This window comes from Aspergillus neoniger, assembly GCF_003184625.1.
Source record: "Aspergillus neoniger CBS 115656 unplaced genomic scaffold BO87scaffold_7, whole genome shotgun sequence".
Classification (NCBI taxonomy): Eukaryota; Fungi; Ascomycota; class Eurotiomycetes; order Eurotiales; family Aspergillaceae; genus Aspergillus; species Aspergillus neoniger.
The window spans coordinates 294,838-319,751 of NW_020291135.1; the positions used below are offsets into that span (position 1 = coordinate 294,838).

At 49.7% G+C, this 24,914-nt stretch overlaps 5 protein-coding genes across 5 annotated transcripts; all 5 read right to left on the reverse strand.

The window, feature by feature from the left end:
• Positions 1-1,475: 1,475 nt before the first annotated feature.
• On the reverse strand, positions 1,476-3,076 carry BO87DRAFT_423333 (ACT domain-containing protein; the record flags this gene model as incomplete). The annotated part of the gene is made up of 3 exons (XM_025627162.1): positions 1,476-2,454; positions 2,511-2,899; positions 3,029-3,076. The coding sequence occupies 3 exons, from the start codon at positions 3,074-3,076 to the stop codon at positions 1,476-1,478; spliced, it is 1,416 nt and encodes a 471-aa protein (XP_025482477.1).
• A 3,454-nt stretch (positions 3,077-6,530) lies between these two features.
• On the reverse strand, positions 6,531-8,691 carry BO87DRAFT_328940 (SKIP/SNW domain-containing protein). Its single transcript, XM_025620241.1, has 3 exons — positions 8,504-8,691; positions 6,971-8,398; positions 6,531-6,913 (listed from the first exon to the last, which is right to left on the reverse strand). The coding sequence occupies exons 1-3, from the start codon at positions 8,648-8,650 to the stop codon at positions 6,746-6,748; spliced, it is 1,743 nt and encodes a 580-aa protein (XP_025482478.1). The 5' UTR covers positions 8,651-8,691; the 3' UTR covers positions 6,531-6,745.
• A 200-nt stretch (positions 8,692-8,891) lies between these two features.
• BO87DRAFT_374044 (J domain-containing protein) lies at positions 8,892-12,007 on the reverse strand. The gene is made up of 4 exons (XM_025622700.1): positions 11,179-12,007; positions 10,751-11,086; positions 9,378-10,694; positions 8,892-9,319 (listed from the first exon to the last, which is right to left on the reverse strand). The coding sequence occupies exons 1-4, from the start codon at positions 11,608-11,610 to the stop codon at positions 9,176-9,178; spliced, it is 2,229 nt and encodes a 742-aa protein (XP_025482479.1). The 5' UTR covers positions 11,611-12,007; the 3' UTR covers positions 8,892-9,175.
• Positions 12,008-12,682: 675 nt separating this feature from the next.
• Positions 12,683-15,711, reverse strand: BO87DRAFT_302719 (C6 transcription factor; the record flags this gene model as incomplete). The annotated part of the gene is made up of 3 exons (XM_025619217.1): positions 12,683-13,720; positions 13,776-14,694; positions 14,765-15,711. 3 exons carry the CDS (start codon positions 15,709-15,711, stop codon positions 12,683-12,685), a joined length of 2,904 nt encoding a protein of 967 aa, XP_025482480.1.
• A 5,100-nt stretch (positions 15,712-20,811) lies between these two features.
• BO87DRAFT_374047 (uncharacterized protein) lies at positions 20,812-21,003 on the reverse strand (the record flags this gene model as incomplete). Its single annotated transcript, XM_025622701.1, has 1 exon — positions 20,812-21,003. A coding segment is annotated over exon 1 (158 nt), but the record flags the coding sequence as incomplete, so codon positions are not given.
• Between the last annotated feature and the right edge of the window lie 3,911 nt (positions 21,004-24,914).

A 24,914-nucleotide genomic window follows, 5' to 3' on the forward strand; every position in this document is an offset into this window, starting at 1 on the left:
CCTTCCCACCCCTCAATGGCTCGTGTTCCAACCATGACTGGATACCATGCGAACTTATAAGAAAACGCCACCACCACCACCACCACCACCACCATCAACAGCACGTGTAGCGTGTAGCGCTTATCAATGCACACCAATGTGAACGGATGTTCTCAGCCTTGTTGCCTGCATTCATCCCCTAACAAGTACCGCTTGCTGGCTACTTGCTTACTTACTTTCCGTCCTTGCCCGCCCATTCTCTTCTTCCTTCTCGGATATCGCCGGCAAGAAAATAAAGATAGATAGATAGATTGCGTTGCGTCGCCTCGCATTGCATCAGCTGTCGTGATCATCAGATAGGTGGTGCGTGCACCCACGCCACTCCACTCCACTCCACCAGACCAAATGACAAAAAAGGAGGAGAATAATAAAGTACCGACGCTACGCTACTTACTGTTCTTGTTTGTCTGCCGAAACAGGGAATAGGTTAGGTTAGGTTAGGCCAAGTCCCGCTATGGTGTGGTGTGGTATGGTGTATCGGTGTAAGTAGCGACTACGTATCCATCTGTTCAATGATTGGATCAGTGTGAGAAGGTGGAGAAACATTGAGCAGGCTGAAGCTTTTTATTTTCCTGCAGTTCTGTTTTACTGCTCACGAGGCATTTCAGCCTGTGGTGACAGACAGACACAGTGCGGTGGCGGGTATTGTCGTTGCTCATCGCTCGCTCGCTCGCTCAGCCTCAAAGGAGCGCTTGGATTGTCTGAGCGCATAACTATCCTCTGCGCAACCAATTGCGGAAGGACGAGTCTACTGAGCGATTTTAATGACGCGGATACGGTTTGGTTTGGTTGGAAGTAAAACAGGATTGAGGCTCTACAGTAGATCCGACTTGAGGATCAATGATTTCTCATCGTGAAAAATCTGTCTGTTATTCTTCCATACAATGTCCAATCACCCATATGCAGTTTAGACCAGGGAATATAGAATCGTCAGCCATGCTAGATACAAACCACGTATATCCGCCTTAGAGTAATCCAAGGATCAAACCCGGGTCGAATGAACCCAAATAGACAACTCCGACCTCGCTTGCTAAAGTATTGACAGTGTTGGGAAAAGTGGAAACATTGTGTCGTGGTTAGAGAAAGTAGAGAGAAGAAATTGTATGTCGCAGATCATGAAAGAAGAAAATGCATATATTTCGATACATGAGACTTTTCGGTATGTATGCAGCGTAAGCCCGAGCTGCAGTTTGCTAGAAGGGAGAGTGCAAGCAAGAAAAGGTCAATGCAACAAAGGGAAAATAAGATGATGCAGCATTTTTGGTATCCGTTTGAGCATAATTCATTAAGAAAACGAGTAAGAATCGAAACAACATAAGGGAATTGAGCGTGGTTGCTACGCTGAATAACTGAAAATCAAGAATAAGCAGGGTGAAAAAGAAGAGTCAATGCAAAACAAGTGGATCAAGAAACTTTTTGTTGTAAGCAGTATGAGTTCAAAGTTCGAGGGCCGTGATTCCTGCATCGGGTTCGTGGCTTTCCGCTTCGAGGGCGTCGACTGCACGATGAAGCTCGTGTTCGCCCACAATGATGGAACCCGCCCGCGCAGTGCTAAGAAAGCTGATCTCGACGGCGTCCATGTATGGGTCCATGTCTGGCTGCAGACGATGGGTTCTGTAGCCGGGGCTAGTGCCGAAGGATCTGACAGGTCCACCGGAGCCGTGGCTAGAGGACAGGACATTTTTGAAGGCACTGTCGAAAGAGGAGCCACCGCCGTTCCAAGAATGGGAAAGAATCGTGGATACGTCAGTATCCTCATCGCCCCGTGCGTGCGTCGCGTCGGCCAGTCGGCCAGCAACTCCGCACACAATACCTGAAGCTTCCAGCGGAAGCTTACGTAGGTCGAGCATGATGGGAACAAGAACCTCTTCCTTAGATCCCAAAAGAAGACTTGTATCGTCATCCGAGTCGGTAGCCGCAGATGAGTCACTTGAGAAGCGGGGGAGAAGACGCTTTTCCAGCAAGAGTGACGCCGCGGGGTCAGCAGCGGTTAGGGTGAGAGAGAGGAACCGTGGCTTATCGACGATCAAAGCTGTCGTGAGGGCTTCACGGAGGATGGCAATGGAGCTTGTATCGCTCGTGTAGCGGTGATGCGCGGCGCATTGCACTAGACGCAGGGTTCTGTCAACGGATGGGACAATTTGGTGCTTCCGCAGCGAGCTAAACGTGCGCGCTTGCAGTTCATCCAGCGACGAGGGTGGCGGAGTGGCAGGAGGGGAGCTCAAGCTGCTCGCCGACCGGGACGAGACGGGACTAAAGCAGCTGTTGAACTGGGATTGGTTGTTGTTGACGAAAGCCTCCGTTGACATTTCGAAATGAAAGCCACGCTTCTCCAAGGCTTCAATAACCTGGGTCTTGCTTCGAAGAGGCACGATGATGTAGTCGGAAAAGTACGTGGAGATGAAGAAGATAGAGCTACAGCATGTCAGCCAGAACGTTGCACAAACTCCTAAAGGTCAGCTGCACCATACATTCCTGCCATGGCCAGCGGGCTCGTAAGCTCGAGGACCCGTTGGCCAGCTTCGAGGCCCTCTCCGTACACCTGCATGGCAATAAAATCATCATGGCTGATGGAGAGGCGGCTTTGGCCCGAGGAACTGCTCTGAACGAACTTGTTGACCAGAGGAGCGAAGTATTCATTAGCAAGCTGTCTGGGGCACATGATCGAGCATTCCACAGGGGTGATTGAGAAGTTCAAAAATGCCGGCTGGTGGCGTCTATGCCCCTCTGAGTACCCATCGTCCTCTTCCATTTGGTTCTCGGAGATAGGAGGCACCTCATGGAAGAGAATCTGCATGATCGGATTCAAAAAGAAGGGATATAGGTCTAGAGGGATATGCACCAGGGCCAGCCTGTCTTCCTGTATTTCGACAATAGTGGTTAGCAAGATTAGTCTACCAGGAGGGAATTCCATGCTGCTCCGCGTAGATTTGGGGGCATCGGTGCAGTAAAGGAGACGGCATGATGGCGATGGTACTTGAAGACTTACCATGAACTGGACCTGGGCAGAGATGAGAGATAATGACTGTTCCATCATGGTTGTCGATATCCAGATGACGTATTTGCATCAGAAGATCGGGATCATGCACAATCGAATGAGTGCGAGTTCAGTGTATGTGACAAGTAGTAGTAGTTAAGGTGCTCAAATCAGCTGCCGTCACCGAATATCCACAAACTCAGGCGACAGACTGGTTTTAGTGATGCCAGGTGGATACTAAACCGGGCATACGAGAGAAGAGAAAAGGAGAAGTAGTCACGATCGGAAGTATGATGATGATGTGAAAGGCTGGCACCAGGCAATACAGGGTGAGGCAGGTGAACGGGACCAGTAACGTGTGGCGCAGGGCAACTCGAATCCTCTGGTGACAGCGTGAGTGGTCGGTGGGTTTCTTTATGCTTTTCTTTTCTTTTTGCGCTTGAGAGTTCTGGATGGCAGACAGCTTGCTTTCATTGTTTTCCAAACCCCCTTGGTTACGCCATTGTTTGAAAGAATGATATCAATGAGAGCCAGCACGCAAGAAGGGAGGAAGATCTAATCAGAGAGAGATGGTGCGGGATAGACGCAGCACGGGGGATCGGGTAGAGCAGGAAAGCGGAGGATGGTTTGAGAAATGAGAAAGACCAAATAAGGAGGTAGTGAGAACTGGAGAGTAGGTGGAAGGGAAGTTGAAGTTGTCGTGGTGGTTGATTCTCGAGAGGGGAGAAGAAGAGAGAAGAGCAGGTGACTTGAGCTTCTGGTCTTCTTCCTGCACTTCCTCTTTCTCTTTCTCTCCTCCTCACTTCTAATTCCTCGGCAACCCTCGAAGTTCCCCTTTCTTTCCTGTCTCACTTTCCCTCAATCCCTTTTGCTTCAGACTGGTTCAATTACCTGTCTGTCTGTCTCCAGTTGACTTTGAAAATGTTACACTTCAACCGCCACACCGGAGATCCGCTGAACGACCCGGCGGAGTCAGCCTTCCCCAAGGTACGACACCGGGGGATCAAAAAAAAAAAAAAAAAAAAGAAGAAGAAAAGAAAAGAAAAGAAAAGGGCTAAGGCACACTTGACAGATGAGGGGAAGGAGAGGGAAAAGAAAATGAAAATAGAATTAAAAAAAAAAATAAGAAGCAATCTGTTTGAGCACTGACTGATTGGCGGTTGAGGCACGTCGTCTGCTTCTTTTGCGCGCCGCCAGAATGACTCCTCTTATCCAGACTTTAAAAGCAAAAGATCAGACGAACCTTTTACCTAATAATCCATCCGTGGGAACACACCCAAATCAGCGTCTCGGCTTTATCTCCAGCTCCACCGGACCCAGCACCTTATCAGCAGCACCAGCAAATCCCCTCGATCGCCACCCCGCGCTAGGCGCCGGTACCGACGTTGCCCTGTGCTCTCCGGTGCATCATTCAGGCGCACGGATCGAAGCATTAATCTAATGGCTGATGTCTGGCGGGAGCAGGATTCGACGGTCAGAGCGAGGCAGGATTTCCTCTGCTGCTGCTCATCGGCTCCCCGCACTTTGCAGGGGCAAGGATGTTGTGCGATGAACGTGTGGGAGTGTAAGCTAGTCAGGCACCACGGTCGCTCCAGTTCCATCCATCCGGTCACACAGATGATCCTGCATTGCATCGGAGAAGCACAACCATGAAGTTCGTAGATGAGGCACTAATCCGCAAGTTACTACTACAAAGTATTAGACTAAGGGGAAGGTCGGAATGGGCTCATGGACTCGTTATCGCTTCCACCAGGCGCCAGCACCAGCACCATCAGCAAACACGGTTACGGTGTACTCTAGCAGTGGATCTTGTTCCATTCCGGCATGACCAACGGAACAACGGCTATGGATACAACTGAACTGACGGGCCCCTAGGGCATAATTTCAGGTGCTATTGCAGCGAACTTACCATCAAAAAATCTAGCCATTCAGAACCCTGGTAATGGCAACCCAAGGATGAGACTTTCCTCATTTTCATAACTTTCTATCCTCAAGACAAGACACGATCCTTCCATTCCCAGCCCGGACTGAAACCAAGCCCATGCAACCCACCACTTACATCCTGACCTTCAGCCACTCTCTCTTATCTTGGACCCTCGGATCAAACCTACCGACCCCCCTCCCAATCGTTCATCACCACAACTCTTTCCCAGCCAGCCAGCAGCGTCTCTCCTCCAATGCGCTTGGAGCGCTACCACTCAGAAACCAACCCGATCGTCAGTATCCCCTCCTTCTCAGCAGCAACAAAGTTCCGAAGGTGGCCATCAATTTCAAACAAGATGACTCGCAACTGCGCGGGTCATTGGCTCTCGTTATCTGCTCGATTAGATCAACGCTCCCCAGCCCTCCTGTACGTCGTCGATTTGGGATGTCCACCATCCAATCAGTTTGGTTATCCGGCTGATCGACCCGACATCTTGTGGTCTGATATCTGCATGCATGCATAGTGAGAGTATTATATTATATTGTAGTTGTGGCCTGAGTACGGAGTAGATCCGTCATTCAATCAGCTCAGCCACTCACCTCTATAACAGCTATGATTCGTCTACTTTTGCATCAGATCACTGACTGGATGATACACAGCACAGTAGCAGGTAGACACCATACTCCAGGTAGGTAGTAACAGTACCAGAATAGATCCTCTCATCACACGCAACAACCACCACCATCACCACCATCACCAGCCACTTCTAGCCACATTTCACACCCTCTCTCTTCTACCATCCCAAGTAATAGTAGTAGTCATGCCAACAGAAAGAACCCACATCTAAATCACTTGATCCCCAACTTCCAAGATTCCCTTCCCTCCTCTACACACACACACACACACACACACACATCCTACATAAGTCATCTCATACCCATCATCCTCGTATAAATTTCCTTGTTTTCTTCAGTAAGTAAATCACTAACTTAGTCCCAAGTATAAGTCACTAGTTACAACCCAAGTCGTGTGACATGACATCCTACACCACACCATCAACAGTACGTACATGCTGATCAATCCTCTACTATTTCCCTCCACAGTACCATACAGTAAGTACTTATACCTGATGATTTGTGGGTCATTCCGCATCGGGATTTGATTCGGGATGGCAAGACAAGAAAAGAATCGAAAATTGTTCTTTTAGGTCTTTTGACTTGGTTATCCACTCTGTAGGTATCATTCATTCATTGGGATTAGATACACACACCACTGAACTGTTCAAATTGAAGAAGCTGTGGAGACGGAGGGGAAAGGAGTGTAGTGATGTTTCTTGGTTACTATCTTCGGAGTAAAGTACCGTCCTATTGCGATTTGTCTTGGGCTATAGTTACTATCTTACTTACTATTTTAGTTTGTTTAGTGAGTATAGTGTGGTGGCGATGGCACATCTTCAGGCAGTCAGTCACAGCACAGATAGGAAAAGATGACCTAGTTAGTCTTCTACTAGTTCAATCCTGTTACCTATTCTACTTACCCATGATAAGCAAGCACACCCACTAACCCAGACTACAATAAGTAGAACAGAGTAAATCATCACTTTTTGCATTTTTCTTCTGCAACACTAAAAATGAAAGGAAGAGTATAAACCAGTGAACACACACAACGCCCGCAGCAATGCACATAGTAGACCCCCTAAGCAAAGAATTGAGTACAGGTGAACAGCGTACGTAGTAGGTAAATATCTAACCCCGCGTATGTTAAATGTAAAAATAATAATAGAGGTATATTCACAAACAACACAATTAATCATCATCGACACGCGCCCGTTTGGAGCCTCGTTCCGAACGGTCGACTTCCTGGATACCGTAGCGCTTTTGGCCTGCACCGGAGCTAGTGACGTCGGCGATCATGCTGTCGATGCCGAAGGGGTCGGTGGTGTCTTTTTCGAATTGCACGGGGCCGTCACGAGCCTAATTTGGTGTCAGTTGCATGTCTATTTCTTGGATGAGTAAGTAGGAGGGACATACCTCAGCTATGTCAGCACCGCGGAACCCTTCCTTCGCTCTACCGAGCACCTCGAACCGATTCTGCTTCTGAATCTTGCTCATCTCGCCCTCGGCGCCTTCGCCGTCATCGTCATCAGCCTGCGCCCGTGGACGGTAGATGCTGTTAATGGCGTCCTGCGCGGCAAACAGCGGCTTGTCGTACGGGTTATCCTCGTTGAAGCCCGAGTCCATGCCGCTCGTTTGATTGAACAGACGCGAGTCGTACATCGACTCGGACGCCTGCGTCGGCTTAGCCAATCCCAGCGCCACCTTCTCGGAAATATCCCGGTTCTGCTCGCGTGCCATCATTTGGATACGTCTCTCTGTACCCATCCGCGACTGACGGAGCTGTCTCTCCGCCTCCTGACGACGCTCACGACGCATGCGCTCGCGATCCCGAGCAGCATCCTCATCCTCACTAGCCGAGTACGGCGACGGGCTGCGGCTGACACTGCGCGAAGGCGAACGAGATCCAGCACGAGAATCGCGTCGACTGCTACTAGCAGCTGCACGCTCCTCGCGGGCCTTCTGAGCCAACGCACGCAGATGCTCCTCCTTCTGGGCCTTCTCCTTCTCCGCCAGCTTCTGCTGCATCTGAGCACGCAGCCTGACCTCCTCTCTGGCATGACGATCCGCCGTGAACAGCGCCTCCGCAAACTGCGCGAACTTATCATTGATCGACACATCCTGCAGTCCACGTCCATCAGCCGCCAACCGCTTATCCAGCGGAACCGTGTAACCCTTAGGATTCTTCCAATTCGACACCGGCGGCGGGATCCTCCACGCTTCCTGATCCTCAGCCGTGAGCTTCCTCGGCGGCGAATGCATGACCGGCGGAGGCGGCGACGGCGGACCACGAGGGATCTTCTTATGCTTGAACTTCGGCGGCTCCATGGGATCCTGCTGTCTCTCGACGATCTTCATAATACGATCATTCTTCTTCGACGTATCACCCATCTGATTAGCCGGCGTGTACCTCACAAACGTAGGCTCTGCTCTGCGTCCACCCTTCACGTTCTTCGGCTTCTGCGCCGCCGCCGCACCCTCCACCAAACTGGCGAGCGCGTTCTTGGTCTTCTCCATCTGCGCCTGGACTTCTTCCTCCGACGGCCGATCTAACGACACCTCGCCCATGTCGACGCGCTGGCGCAGCGGAATCAGATCCTTAAATGAGGCATGCACGATCCGGTCGTCGCTGTGTCCGCGGCGCGCGATAGCATCGTATTTGACTTTTCCTTCGGCGTCGACTTGCACGGCGAGCGCGTTCGATGTCGAGGATGTGCCCTTCCGGCCCATGTCGAGGGGGTACTGCGCGACTAGGATCTCGGGGAACGCGCCGCCATCGCCAAAGTCTTCGGGGGCGCGGGGCCGCCATCCGGCTCGGTTCTGGTAGGGAGGGGGGCCGGTTCTCTGTAGATACCATAATAATCATCATCATTAGCATTGAATTATAGTAGTGAAGGTGGGATAAAGCTTTATGTGAATTGGATCTTGTATGGATGCGGTGCTACCCACCCGGAGAACAATCTGTGTTTCGTCGAGTTGTCCCGGGCCTACGACCCGCGGACCTCGGGGCTGTGCATGTTGTGGTAGCTCTTCCTCCTCGCCAGTGTATTTCGGCTTGGGGAGAGACTTGAATAGGCCCTCCGCTATGGATGCCATTCTGAAGTTGTGAGGGGAGGGAAGAGGATTGGTGGAAGAGGAATATGATGAAATGGTTCTTCGATGGCGAGTGAAGATGGGCTTGGCTTCTTTTGCCGCTGCGGGAACCGGGCGGGTCACGTGCACGATCACCGCCTTAGGAGTTAGGTTTGCTGTTAACTCGAGTACTTGGGTTCATAGTCTATTCGAAATAAATCTCATGTGATTTAGGATAGAGTTGATATGAGTAGATTGGTATATACTCGAATAGAGAGTGAAGTTGAGAGTCGACTCGCCGTGCCATGAAAGACCACCAGAGCTCGACCTTATGTATTAGCCTCGTCCAATGCTATCGCTAACATACACGAACGTATTGACAAATGCATGCAATATATGAATCAGACGCCTGAGATATTCAATAGGGGAAGAAGTATGTGGTGTAGTGCGCATTTCCTTATGCAAATATGAATGGAGAGTGATGCCAAAAAGCTAGTAGTGCAGCATGTATACAAATCAAGAAAAGTAGGGAGACATAGATATGCCCAGCTACAAGAGATGCGAACGCATAGGACAAGAAATGTCCTCTGTTTCCTTTGCTTCAACGTAATGCTCCTGTCTATGGTAATTATACCATATCTTGAGCATCTTAGGCAGAAGCGGGGCCGGGTCGTGGAATCCAAGGATGTGGGACTGCGTCAACTCATATTAGCACTGCTATCATCACCTGCAGACGAAATCGTGAACTCACCTTGGCCATTTCCTTAGGGATGGCCAGTTGCCCGTGGTCAACCAATGCAGCCACCGGGATGGAAACATCAGTGACTTCCAATCCTCGGCCATTTTCCCTGTCCTTCTTCGAAGGATAGTAACCGTACTCAGCCCGGAGAATGACCAAACCTCCCTGCTTAGCCTCTTTCGCCTGTCGGCGCTGTACTTGCTCAGTCATAATCTCGATGGCTTCTTGGCTCTCGGCCCGCTTCTTGGGCACCAGTCTTCTCAGCTGCTTCTGTCGTCGGGCAATCGCCCGGCGATGTCTCTTTCTTTCCCTTGGACGGATAAACCCAAATTCTAGCGCGCAGTACGCTAGCCATGGGCAAATAATAGCCATTGCAGCTACATCCACATCGACAAGCCCAAACGGGATAACAGATATGGGCACCCTGATCTTCTGGCCTAGCCTGCTCCAGGACACAGTCACGACGAGGCCCTGCATATCTCGAACCCCAACACCAACACCCATGCGAGTGAAATCGCCTACCTGGCGGGTCCCCTCAATATGCCATCCAAGCGCCAAATCACGCCCCACGGTAGTTTCGACATTGACCCGTACAGAACGCGGCTTATTGTCCTCCGGCAAAGAATGGTGGCCCTCAGAGCTCCATTCCGAGCGTAAACGCTCGTAGGCCGATTTTCCTGAGAAAACATTGCGCGAATAAACGAATGACAATGTAGTTTGCATCGGAGTAGCTGTCACATTCGTCTGCCAAGCTTCGGCAGCTCCAATTTCCTTGCGCTGCTGGCGGCGAAGCATTTCAAACTCCTCATCCTCCTCGTCCTCCGTCTCTTCCTCGACATCCGCTGGGGAAATCTGTCGCTTGGGCTGAGAGACGACGCCGATTTGGAAAAAGCTGGGATGGGTAGGAACGGACATTGCAGTCTCGGCGTTCAACCCAAACTCTATGAGGGGTAGAAAGAAGTGGCGGAAAGGTTTCGGCCAGAGTAAGGAGCCGCTTGACCAGCTACTTACCAAGAACCTCCTATCACCAATCTGCCTGGTGACCTTCAAAGCGAAACGAGGGGGCGCCCGTTGCGGCGACCGATCAAAATCAACATCGACCTGCACACTGATGGGTTTCGCGCCAGGGATAGGGACGAAGGACTTCGTCCAAGTTGTCTCAAGCGATGGGTGTGGCAACACTGAAGCGTTCACACTCATGACGGAGTTCTGCATGAACGCAAACGGGGGTTTTGCGAGGCCCTTAATACTATAAGGACCCCCAAATAGTTGGCTTGCCCCGACTCCCAAATTAATCTGGTTCGCGATCAAGAAATACGGCAGCGGCAGCTAAACACAGCGTCAGCAATTTCCCAATGGAAAGTTTCAGCACTCAGTCAACATACAAGGTGAGTTTCTTTCCTGCCATCCGGGAATTTGAAGTTGGCTTCCTGGTGCATCTGCTCTACCTCCCCCGAGATGCCTGCGTTAAATGTCAACTCCGTCTCCTCACCGTACTCCTTGAACAGTTTCCTTGTTTCAGGTCCCTCATCGTTTTCACTCTCATTCTCATCCTCGCCTTCCCTTCCCAGGAAAGAGCCCAATCGCGGCAGTGGCGCCTTGAAAGAGAAACCCAATGCATAATTCGAGGGCCTCGGCGACGGCATTTCAATATATAAGGCGTCCTCCTCTTCATCGTAGGACACGGCATTAGAGGCATCGAACCCAATAGTGATAGAGCCCTATAGAATTTGCATCCATTAGCACAACCATAACCCCCGCACCTCCCAAGAAACCAAAGAAAGGGAGTAAAAAGAGAAGAGAAGAAACCCACCCTCGACCCAACCATCCTCTCCACCACAGCCCTCTCCCTCCTCTTCATCACTTCCAAAAACCACCCCCGAAATTCCTCCCCAGACATGGCCCTCACCCCGACCCTCATATCCTTGGCGATCCTGTCAAGAATCACCCATTCCTGTTTCATCCCCTGCACACCCAATTCATCATACACCGCTCTCTTCTTCGGATCCACCAACGTATCATATGCCTCCTGAATGCGATCGAAATGTCGTCGCGCAGAGTCCGCCAACTCCGCCGGCTGCTTATCCGGATGAAAACTTAGCGTGAGGGTTCGGTACGCGGACCGAATCTGAGCTTCCGTGGGGGGTGGAGAGCGCGCAAGATTAAGGATGGCATAGTAATCGAGTTCCTCGGGCGGAGACGAGGCCTCATCCTGATCTTTGGGTGGTGGTGGATTGGAACCCATGGTTATCCGTTATTATTCGGTGGTGCTGGTGAGGTCGTCGCTGTCGCTGTTGCTGTCGCTGCCGCACGGCTGATTAAAGTATGGATCTTGCGCACACGCGCGCGCGTATTTATGAGGGGAGTGGTCAAAAAAGCAAGAAGGTAGGCAGGTAGGTAGGTAGGTAGTTGTGAAGCGGGGAAAGCTGGCTGTTCGGTTTTTTAATCTTTTAGATAATCATGTTGACATATTGTGAGACGATATCTGAATCGGAATCTTTATTTCCTTCCTGTAAATAAAGCGAGCGTGAATTAATGAAGGGGCGCCTGTATGCGCAAAGTGTTTGGCTGAAGGGGAAGTAAAAGAAAGAAAAGGAAAGGCGCGCACGCATTTGAATGACGTCGGAAAATCGAAGTCGGCGGTTTCGGCGATTCCGTCAGCCCTTCTTTTGCGTTCTTCCCACTCCCTCCCTCCCTCAGCTTCCTGTCCGCCCTTCCATTTTCTCCGGGGTAGGCAACCGACCACATTGGCGGCCCTGACCTTTTGGATGGATGGAAAGGTCAAATTGAATATTGAAGGAGGATCTAGCTTTAGTACTAGCTACATGATAACTGCTCGATCGTTGTGGCGGGGAGAAATCGAGCATAGCGCCGATAAGGCATGACTTAAGGGGGGAAACTACTGTTTACTACTGATTGGGCGACTTCCTAATTCGGGCAGGCGAGCACGAGCTGATTCATGCGGTGTCAAAGTGGGACACTCGCCATGACTCGTCATTTACTACTAACTAGTCTCTGGTAAGCTCTTTCGATGCTGAATCTGGTGCTTAACTTAGTTTGAAACTCACGACTCCTGCCGGAACGTCTAATATCGACTCTAATATACAATCCATGTGCAACATCGTCACTCGTGTCATCTGTAAGAGCAGTAAGCCCACACCATCGGGGCTACCGCAACATGTATTCAACAACAACAACAACTCAAGCCAAACAAGCCTCCCGGGTATAACCTGCTAAAACACAACTGCAACAGCTTTTGTATATCCGCTCATAATGCAAAAAAAAAAGTTACATCCTAACAAGGGGTAGAAGAGCTATCAGCTCCTCTCTCTAATCCAAAGGACCGTCTCATCTGAGAAGGGAACGTCGCCCGCTCCCAGTGCGCCGAACAATTGCTCCCGGGGCAGACCGCCATACATTAGGTCTTCGTTCGTCGCCAAATCTGGCTGCTGCTGCACTCCTGCGCGCACCTGGCTATCCAGCGATGGGCCGTGCACGAAAAACGCCGCCTTCCGGTCGGAACCAGCCTGTTGCTGCAGACTCTCATTCATAGCTTCTAGACGCTTTTCTATTAACGTCGCCAGGGGCATGGCACCGCCCCAGAAGCGCGCCAGCTCTCGAACAGCCTCCAAGGCCCCACGGATCAGATTTACACTCTCCGGCAAATCAGTCATCAGTCCAGCCGCACTGAGGACATCTGTCGCTGACACAATCACGTATCCGAGGAATGGGTTCAAAATGGTTCCTCGCGCCGTTCCCGGCTCCAGAACGATACGAGATGGCTCATAGTCTGCAGCACAACGCATAAGGGCGAGCGAGATCTGGAGAATCTCTACTGCATGGGTCCGCGTGGTGCGGATATGTCGCTCTATGATTTCCGCGCGGATGTTTTGGTATCGAGCATACCTATTCAGCGCCATCAGAGTTGCATGATAAAGTAGATGGATTGACATGAACGCATCTGCTTTCTTTGTTCGGATGCTTCGTTCCATATTCACAGCCGAGAAGGTCAGATGATCGGGGAGCCGTGCGACCCATTCATCGACGCGTCCGGCGACCTTCACGTAGAATTCCTCGAAGAGCTGATTGTATGCCTCGGATGGCACCAAGGACATTCGGAAAACGTGGTCAGATACGTCTCCCCAGAGTGACAAGATCTCAACTTGTAATGCCATAGCACTCAAACTGGCGTTATCATTCTCAGGCGATGCCGGTACCTGGTTGAGGAAGCTTTGAAAATAGGGCACGGTGGTATACTCCTGCGCCTCATATACTTCTTCCCGGCAAGGAAGTCTCAGATAGGCCGCTTGGGCCGAGATGAAAGTCGAGGAGGGCGTATAGAAACAAGTCATGCGCTAGTAGGATGGTTAGCCTGAGCCTGGTGAACAGTAAATAACTTGAGCTACTTACGTCCATGAGGTAAGCGACCCAGAAAGTCCGCCTGCGACACTCGATCAGCGCCTGGGGATGCAAGCCGTACTCGCAGGGCCGGCTTTGGTCTACGATGACCCCTCCCGACTCAACATTATACCGGAGTCCACACACTGTCCGAACCGCCGACCCGATTGCATCCCAGGCTGGCACCAGGGAACCTATGGCGTAGTACCAAAGGCCGACAATGATGCGGCTTTGAGCAAGCTGCAGAGTCAGGGCGTGTCGACTGTGTTCAGCGGCATACCGAGCCGTGCGTGAATACCTCTTGAGCGCCGTCACCTTGTCGGGCCGATCGGAAAATACCGCCCCGAGCGTCATCATCGAGTACAACAGCATAGTATCATCTGAGGTCTTGGTATTGCACGACCGCAGCCACAAAAGAAACCGTTTCCGCGGGAACATGTAGTATAGGCGGTCGTTCACATGGGTGAAATAGCTCTCCACATAATGAACTGCGGCCTCTGGGTCTACTTCGAACGGATCTGTATGCCAGTCGGATACAAGAGGGTCTTGAGGATCCAGATCCTTCATCTCCATGAGGATGTCGGAGTAGTCATGAGACCCAAGCGAAACGTCATCGGCTAGACGTCTAGCAGTGTCCTCCGCTCCAATGGATAGCCGACCATGACCCGGCATTCTGAGCCTGTACTGCTCATGGTCCATTCCACTATCTTGGGGGCCTTCCATGGCAGAGGGTGTCAACATCGATACTTCAGATCTCGGCGATTGAGAACTGGTGTTCGGAAGGGAGGCCGAACTCTCCGAAGCCCGGATCGCAGAGTACGGGGACTGGGATGCTGCGCCATAAGCATAGCTGCCAGGGGGGAGGCTCTCTCGTGGTTCGTATCGACTCGCAAGTTGTGTCGCCTTTAGGGCCGCACGATGGCCGCGGGGACTAGTGTCAAAACCAAGACAGGTTAGTCACTTTACCAAGGGTCGTCAAGGCACCATTGCCAAAGACTTACGCGCTCTCGAATCTGCATTCCCTCCCAGACTTCTGACATTGGTCGCATTTAGGAAGATTCGGTTGGCATTTAATTTTCTTTTCTCTGCAGGTTAAGCAGGCCTGCGCGAGTCGCTTCCTCGGTTTGCCGGCTTTGGTGATCCCCCAATTTGCATTGACCGGAACACCGTCGATAATCTTGGGACAATGCGAACCGTCTGCGTATATGTAGCAGAGACCTTCGCCCTCCACATATCTCTCATCCACCACATGAGAACGCACATTGGATGTGTGAGAGGGGTTGTTTGTTGCTGCAGAATCGGGAGTCTCACTGGGAGAAAAGTCTCTGGTATACTCCTTCTCCGGCGAGTTGAGACCGTAGTACGGATACGATGCAGCTTGACTGGATTGTACAGGAGATCCAGTATGAATAGGATGTAGCGGACCTTCACGTGCTAGGCCGGGTGTGGAGAGATGGGCTAGGGGTGGGAGACTCCTGGTATGTGAATGCGGGAGAGTTTCGGGATACGCCCGAGGGCTTTCGTGTAGGCTAGGTCGTGGTAAAGAGTCGCTCTGTCGGAACGGCGTCGGTGATGCTGTGCTGCCATTTGGGGGTGTATAGATGCCAAATCGGTGAGGTTGGTAGGGAGATGATGGACGGCTTGGATGGGCTGTGGGGGTCAACAATTGGCTAACTGGCGGGAGCTGTTCATTGGCCGTCTGCTGCTGGCCTGGAATCTTTGAGCGACCCAGGGATGTTTCTTCCAGCTCGCGACCTTCTGCTTGGTTGCGTTGATGTAGAAACGGAGCTGTCCCAAAAGGCAAGGGAGCGGAAGTGCGAGGGGGTGGGAGTTGGTACGGGTGGGATGCTGGCACGGAAGGATCAGTTGGGCGATCAGACTGTCGCTGCGACGTGGAATCTATAGCAGGCGACATGTTGCTGACGGAGCCCGCTGGGAAAGCAGACATTGTGGGTGACTATGGTGTCCAAGATTCTTCGAGGGTAGCACCTGAATCCCGCCGGACAGCATCAGAATCCGCGACTCGGGTCCTGTGATAACGAGGCAGAGCCCCTACAGAAACGGCTTCTTGGTTTTGACCGGTGAATTCTCGTACTTCAGGAGAGGAGAATAGTAGAAAGCGAGCCTACCAAGATGGGAAGGGGATTAGCAACCACGTCATCGTACTCGATGTTTTCCAAAAAGGCGTGTCAACCTACCAAGTTGCCTCCAGTCGTTCAGATTCAAGGAGACACTACTGTCAGCAGGCCAGCAAATAATACAATTTTGATGCTAATAAGAGAAAAATAAAGGTTGGTGTTGTAGCTTGTTTCTGGGTTCGCCGTTCGAGAAGCACGATTGCCCCTCCGTAAATAGTAGGTCGATCGCTGCCCGGCCGGGGAGGTGAGAACAGGAAGGGCTGAAGGGCTGAAGGGCTGAAACAGATTACACACTCAAAAATAGCCGTTCAAATAATGGAGATTCTGCAATGGCAGGATTAAGTCCGCATCAAGCGGGCTCACTTGCGAGTTACCCTGCACTCTGGTTGCGGGTAAATGGGGGAAGAACGAAGGTAGCATCTAAAGGATGATACTCATGGCGCAAATGACCGTAACACGCTTGTAATTCGGGTCGACCTCGCCATTCCCAGACTGTATCGCTTCACAGGTCCAATGTTTGCCACAAAACGCATAGACCCGTGCAGAAGATGTAAAGTCTCCGTAATCTGCAACGCTGTTGGGTTCTCGCCAGACCAGATTCGCTGAGAGGGGATAGGTAGGTTTTGTGTGTACCAGACAACAAAACCGAGATGCGCAGCAGTCTCCGTTTCAGATGGGACAGGGAGAAGGATGGGGGCGGAAGAGTACAATGGCAGGACCGTGGCAGGGCAGGGTTTTAGAGTCACGACAACACTAGCATGGAAACCAGGCTGTTTGTTGCTGAGCTGATAGTGCCCCAGGGGGTGCAGGTAGGCCAAGAATTATAAACAACTAACCAGCAGCCCCGGAAGACAACCGCCCAAATTACAGATCTCCTGGGAGTGTAGTAGTAATATCAACTAAATCACCCTGCAAGAGCCGCTCCGAGGTATTTTGGTTGGTTCAGTTGGTCAGTGGTCAGTGGTCAAGCTGGCCTGATGTTTGTCGAATGGCTCCTGCCACTAATGAGGAGTAGAAAGGGAAAAAAAAAAAAATAATAATAATAATATTGGGCCCTGAGCTAGACAGCCAGTTTGCACCAGCACCAGATGAGAAAAAAAAAATAAAAAATAAGAAAGCCTGATAGCGCGGGGCACTGGATAGGATGAGGATGGAGCAATTGTGGTTAAATAGCGCTGTTGCTTAGTCGAGGCCAAGGTGGGAATGCCCCTGTCAGGTTTGGCCGGTGCTAAGGACTGTAGTAGTAAAGTAGAAGTAGTAGTAGGGTAGAGGGGCGGAGACGCCAGGTTCAAAGGAGGGACACGCTGGGATTAATTTAGAGCGGGGAGGATCGGGGATTTTTGAATAGTAATAAGAATCACGGTCATTGGAATGACTGGGAATCAAAGGGGGGCAGAAAGCAGAGAAAAGGAACGAGAGAACGAAGAAAGGGGATCAGGAGGAATAAGAGGGAGGAGTCGGTTAGAGTAGGAGCGAGACAAGAAAGAGAGAAGAAGTAGTAGTAGAAGAAGAAGAAGAAGAAGAAGAGCAGAGAGGATAGGAGGATACGATAATCCAGTCAGTGCCTGGCCGTCTAGCTGAGGATCCTTTCAACCTGCCATCCAAGCTCGGCAAATTGAGCATATTTTAATGGAAAGGCAACTTATGACCGATCCAGATCAGGATGATCACACACAGAGAGAACGAAGCCTGGTTCACAATTCCAGCCTGGTTTATTTCCAACGCTTGCCAGTCCACTTTTCGCAACAGTTCCGGTTTAACGGAGGCCCTCCCAACCCACCCAATCAACCCGTACTATCCGGCATCTTAGATAGTCTAGATGCTCTGGATCGTGTTTACTTTATCCCAGAGTAGTATACACCCTACTATCGAACTATTCTTACTGCGGGCCGGAAGTCTCCTCCCTCTGTCCCCTTCGGCATTCAACTTTCAGTTGCATCCTCGGTTCAGCTTCGACCAGCTCCACTCCCAACGGAGACGCGAAGCGTCCGTCCATCCATCGGGCAATTATTGATTACATCCAGTTTATTCACCTTTCAATAGATGGTACGTAGTTAGATAAATCCTCCCTGGCAGTGTGTCGACAGTCGTCATGGCCGGCCCGGGTATATCAAAAGGATACTGCCACCGGGCGCGGTTCATATTAGGTGCCGGCTGAGATCGAATCCACCGAGAGTCCTTCATTAGTTGATTATCTAGATTCATCATCATCATCATCGCCGCCGCCGCCGCCGCCTCCTGGTCCTCATCTCCAGCGTAATCATGCCATGGAGGAGCAAGGTGGCATTTAGACTTTGGAACGGGTCGGTATTAGATATCGTCAGACTCTCCGGCATCCTTTCTCAATCTGGTCTTTGGGAGGGTAGCTGTGGGTGGCAGGTGGTCTCTCCTTATTGACACTGGCCGGCTTTGAATCTGTTTTAATATGAGCATGATTAGGTTTTCCAACCCGACGCCCCGCAGGAGGATCCTCGTTGGTGTTCGGAACGATCCATTGCCAGCTCCAGCCGTTAGTCATGGGTAGGAGACGCTCATGCGACCACCGACCACGGGACAAGCACAATCTTTTCGGAACGGCAGTTGCAATTAACCTTGTTTCGTTTGATCGGGACAATGCGTCTGTTCCTTCTTACTAAGTATCTCTTGCCGTTGTAGTCATCATGGTGTGCAGCAAACTTGCGAGGCTCGACACTACTTGGTCGTCCGTTCCCATACTCGGAATGCAAGAGAAGGCCAACGCGGAAAGACTGGATTTTGGGCCCTATGAAAGTTGCCAACCCCGACATAGTGCACACTTGGCAAGTCATCGCCCTAATTAGGGGGCTCCGGTTAGAGGAGGGAAGGAGAGGAGGTGGTGGGCAATGGTTAATCAATTACCATAGTAAAAAGAACAAAAAACGAAAGAGGACAAATAAAATAAATTGAAAATCAAATAAAAATTCAAGACAGAAATGGGAAAAAAAGATCCGCACATGAAGGAAAGAGCCAGGCTGGCAACAAGAAAGAAATCCCCCGTCCGAGAGAGCCACTGGATATGCCGACTTGTTTCGGCCGGACTGACCAAACTCGGACGAACAACCTCATCAGTGTGTTCAGGAGAGAGATCACTACAGACTCCCACAGCCAGCCAGGGTGAGCAAGCACTGCGACTCCCCCGAGGGCTCAAAATCCACCAGCTTATCGTTTGGCTAGTGGCCAGTACGGAAACCTCCGTAGTCCGTCCTTACGCGAGTGGAGCATTGACTCCAAGCCGGGAAAAAGATGAGAAGGATGAGAAGCAAAGCCCAGGGGAGGGTACAAGGAACAGCCTCCCAAGTTCGCAGCAGTCCCTCAGCCCATCGAGGATCGCGAGCCTGTCATTCGTGGGGACTAGCGAACCAAGTGGACTGGGCGTATCCGGAAAACGGACAGATGAGGGTCTGCGAGCCGGAGGGCCACGGTTTTTCATTTTTCTGACCTGAGTAGTGAGTCTTCTTTCTTTCTTTCTTTTGGGTTTAATTTGATTGAATTTTTTTTTCTCTTGTTTTTCTTTTTCTGTTTCGTGTTAGTCTTGTCGCTGGGGCGGTTAATATCGATGCGTTTGGCTGGATAGACTGCTTTGATGCTGCTGCTGGCTGGCTGGGATTTTGAGTTTGGTGTCTCCTGTAACGGTTTGTGGCCCGTCGGGAACAACGCCCGTTTGGTCCAAGGAGGGATGTCGGATTTGTCTCATCTTCGGGCGATCCGATCTGCACCGTCAAGTGTGTAGCAGACAGCTTGACGGTCCAGCCTCGACTGACTGGATAGCGATTTTTATTCGCGGAAAACCCTATCCCGAAGGCCATGCGGAATGTTGACGAGTCTTTTGTTTCCCGTGTCGCAAGAGATGTACTGCAGATTTTCTGTCATCTTCAGCATCGACAACACCCAGCCAGGAACATGGATGGCCTCTTGAAAAGCCAATCCCACCCCTCCAACAGTGGGCCGGAGGCTCTCACCCTACGGCCGTGCTAAGCACTATCATACGATCTCGCCCACCGATCCCACAGTTGGCGCCAACCGGAAATGAAGTAAGAAGGAGGGGGGGTAAAGCAAATTTAATCAATTTAGAAATCACGGGCAATAATCTGACCGGGTTTCCTTGAGATTGCCTACTCCAAATATTGACACCCTACTCTTTCATATGCCGAACGCCCAGTGCTGGAAAAACCCGCGGCATAACCCACTGATTGGTGCGATTAGATCAGATCTGTGTTTTCCCGAACATAACCCGAGATTGGGCGGGCTTGCCGGGCGTTCCAGCATTCCGATGCAAGTAAAAACTTGCTAGGGCCTTCTCATCCCTCAAGGATGATACTATGGACGAAGTAACTCGCAAGTCGCAACAGATGGGATGTGGACGGGAGACTGTCCCTCCCCACGACGCATCTCATATTGGTTCCCTTACAAGGATGACAGCAACCGTGCTCTCGCCCTGACCTCCCGCCTAATATATGAGATACTAAGGAGGGAACACGGCCTATGCCTTTCCCGCACCTAGTTTGAGCGGAGTTTAAATGGACATTGTTGCCCTCCGTCCCCGTCGGAACCACTCCTTCGCCCTGCTAGTAGCGGAATAACGGACGGAGATATAGCCATAAGGCAGAGGGCACGGTAGTTTGCCCCGACAGGGTGGTGGTTATCATCGGAGAGCACACAATTACCCAACAGTAGTCTGTTAAGATATACTGTGGTTACTGGTTTACTGGTTTGGTCCGTGGGCTAAATAACCGACTCCAACGTCCTGCACCCTAAAGTTCTAGTGTCTCACCGGCATCCTTCGGCACCAGGATCTACCACATCTGTAATGCCAATCTCCGCCGTCACATTCGCCACGGCCATCTTGCCCGTACACCCAACAACGAAGGGGGAAAGGAGAGGAGGGGGGGGCACTAGGGCTAAACAAGGACCAGTCCAGAGGGACGGAGGATGCTCTCTGTTCAGCGACCGGCCGTAATGGTCGGAGTCCATATCCGGAACCCCCTGGGTCTTCTCCGATAGGATCAACTAGCGCCGGAGGGGGTGAGACAGTGTGCTTGTGTCGTCGCATATTGGTGTCTCAAGGACGAATAAATATCGCATCAATTACATTCAGCATTGTGTCCGTCCGTCGGTCATCCTTTTTGGCAGGCAAACTATGCAAAGTAAGGTTGCATTATTCAATTCATTATCAACTAATAATAACACCGAGCCAGACAGATACTAGTCTAACTACTTAAGAATTTAGATACCACTTACTCCAACTTCGCAGGCGCCATCTCCGGCCGAAGACATATCCACTCCACCCGACAAAACCCGTCCGTCGATCCCACTCCCCCCTCCCCTCCCCATTCATCCATCATTACCACCCAGTATGCAAAACACCCCGGCAGCGACGCAACCGCTACGCTAATAGTAGGCGAGCAGTGCGAGATGCATCACAGGTACGTACACCCGACATATGCTAATGATATTGCCACCCCGACCATCACATCACAGGCTGCAGGCGACGGTTTTAGCCCAAAAGCTTGTTGTAGCCGCGGCGCCAAAGTGGGATGAGGTGGGGGTCGTTGAGGATCAATAGTCCATGGTAGCGTGTCTGGCGTCCTGAATCATGAAGGCTCGCTTGCTCAATCACTCCGGAAGTTAAACCGAATCGGTCGATAAGGTGTGAGTTTCAAGTTATGCTGACTGGGCATCCCACGAACTACGGGCCCTTGAAAGTTGGCCGAAGGTAATTTTTGAGAAGGGGAAAAAAAATAAAAAATAAAAAGAAGGAAAAAATAAGGGTCGACCACCTCGGCTATCAGAGGAAGCATGGACCGGGAGAAGCTAAGATACTATCCACGCCATCCATCATCCCTGAGAGATCATGACACAAAGTACGAAGTACACGGTGTACTGTGCTCGGCCGGAAGTGCTAAAGTTAGGTTCTCTTCCGGGGATACAAATGAAGAAAAGTTAGGAAGGTCGTCCCTGAACCACACCCAACCGAGTATATTGAAGCGATTTTTATCCCTCAGGTGTGTATCTACCTACAAGAACTTAGAAAGGTAATATAAGCGCACCGCAGGAATAATAATAACGCCCGATACTACGTTATAATATAAAATAATATAATAAGAGACACAATAAGAAACCTAAGCCTACACTAAATATCCGGATGTCCCGCAATACATTTATACCAACTATATACAAACAACCCCCCAATTAGCATGTGAGAGTCATTCCATTCCATCCTTCAAGCTAATATAACTACGAAAGAGAAAATTTCTATGATATAATAACCCCTCGTACCCCCTGAGTTTCTTTCCCCTTCCCCTCTACGAGAACGAAAGAGAAGAAGAAGAAGAAGAAGAAGAAGAAGAAAGAGAAAGAGTAAGAGAAACAAAAGTGTGGACCGAGCCGAACCACTAACATACGTAACAGAGGGGCTTGGCACGCACCCCCCGGTCAAGACAAAAAAATGAGTCTGAAAATCGCGGAAAAGCCGAGCCACAGTCAATCAAGCAAGCAAAGCTTGTGAAACATACCCTTTACGTGTGACTTGACACTTACTTGCTTACTCATATTTACCTCGCAACTCACACCATAAGTAGATAGATAGATACTACCTAATACTTACTATATACGCAGTGAAAAGTGGAAAGTGGAGAGAGAGAGAGAGGGAGGGTCACCGCGGGCCCCGAGGAAAAGGAAAGAAAGTTGACTGACTTTTCCCATTTGCCGTGATCAGGTCAAATGCCGATGAGTCAAAAAAAAAAAAAAAAAAAAAAAAAAAAAAAAAATTTTTTTTTTTTTTTTTTTTTTGTTGTTTGATGATCCTTATCGGTTTTTGGTTCTTCATCCGTAGCTAGTTTTTACTGACTACGTAGTATGCCATAGAGTCATAACTTTTTCTAATATTTTTTTTATTCTCGTTAAAGTATTGCGTGTCAGTTCGATCTGCAGTATCAGGTACTTACCTACCTACCGTAGTACGTACCTAAGTGAGTAAGTAGTATGTACGCGACCGAGAGGTGGATGGATATGGACAGATATCTAGAATCCGTCATGATGATGTTCAGATTTATATTCATAATTATTAGTACTTACGTACTTGAGTTATGTCCATCGCTAATGAAATAATGCATAAGTGGAAGTTAGACAATACCACCACTTACTGACAGCCAAAACCACCCAAATAACGCCTTACAATAACAACTCCAAATTATAATAATAATACAAGCACTACTAATAACCAGGATAGTCTGTTAAATAACTTAGTAGTAAGCACAGCAACTGTAAGTTCATTTCGGATCTAACCGGGCTCATCTATCCATCCATTCATCCATCCCACCAGAAGTAAACCAACACTAGGGTAGATACTAGATAGATACAGTACTAGTTAACTGTCGCCCCAGATAACTTCCGACCTCCGACCAAAAGCAAAAGCAAAAGGCACACCACCGACGGACCAACGGAGTAGTCAGAAGGAAGGAAAAAAGGAATTTAGATTCCACCCCCCTGTCGAACAAAAGCACCAGACTAACCCTTCTGCGCAAATGCACATGAGAGATTTGATTTGTTGGGAGGGAATGAAGTTGCAGTAGTTTGTAGTTACTAGTTGGGAGGAGGAGGATCTAAGGCATACTCCGTACTAAAGTGCGTTAGTAAGTGAGTTCGGGTAGTAGTTGCGACCAGGATGTGATTGAATTGTTTATTGGTAGAGTTTGTTATGTTGTGAGAATTTAAAGGACTAGATAATTAATTACCATCTTTCGGATAATTTGGATAAACTATTACCCTATTGCTGGGGTTGAGGGTATTGAATGCTCTATTATATATTCCAGTATGTGAGTATGTATACTCAAGTAGTTGTTGTGCATTGTAGTAGTGATATTTGGGCGGTAAACTACTACTACGGTATCATAATGCCCATTATACCTAACTACGATCTGCCATATCCTACTGCAATTCAACACTACTACTACGTTAATAGGGGTAGTGAGTAATAACTAATAGTAAAACTGAAGAATTGTCATGGGTGGCATGATGCCCCTGCTACTGTTGCTTCTGCTCCATCGGTTTCAAAATAATATATATAAACTTTGGACTGTCTTGTATTTGACTTTCTACTAATATAGCTTAGTAGTAGTTGATTGATGTCGCCTGCAGCAAAACATAGCCACCTTAGTTAAGCAGAACTACTACTAACTAACTTTTTAAAGGTCCGTGTCCGTTCGTCTAGACAGTAGTTGCAGTCCAGTAATGTGGGTATTCATATATCCCGATGCAAGTCCCGAACCCGACAGCTACTATTGACTACTTACGTATTATTTAGTCGGTTGATGTAACTGGTTAGCGATATCCTCGAATCGAAGTGCAGTATAGTAAAGAGAGTTAGTAATTGATTGGATACTAGGTACCGCCGTTTTGATATTGGTTAGTAAAGGTAACTAAATCACTGGTAACTGTTCAGTTGTGGTTCACTTTATCATGTGAAAGTACCTCCCAGCTGTACCAAATCAATTATGTATCTCATCCCTGAAACCAGCAAAATAACAAACAAGAATCAATCCTCGGGTCAATTCGGCGATAATAACTAGGGAATCAAGTAGTGTGGCATAGGTGTTCACATGTTTGCTTGTTTGTGATTGAGTCGGGCTGGTCATCCTGGGTTATAGCAGGGGTAGATATAGATGGCAGGCTGGGTTGGTCAGATTTGATAATTAGCCAAACATGAAGGTCTGACTGATTATGTGTACTTCTAGGTGTTGTGTAGGAGATTATGCATGGCTGATTGTTTGTTAGAGCTACGCTTTGTAGGGTGGAAAATGATCGGAATGATGGTAGATAGGTGGGTGGTGATTCAAATTCAATGCGGTTATTCTTCAGTCGAAGCATTGAAGTGTATTGATGGATAGAGGATTGGAAGTACAAGAGATACCGAGCACATCAATGTAGTCGATTCTTTTATCTCAGAAACATGTCAGGTGTAGAAAGCACTACGTCAGAAGCGTCTACTGGAAAGCTA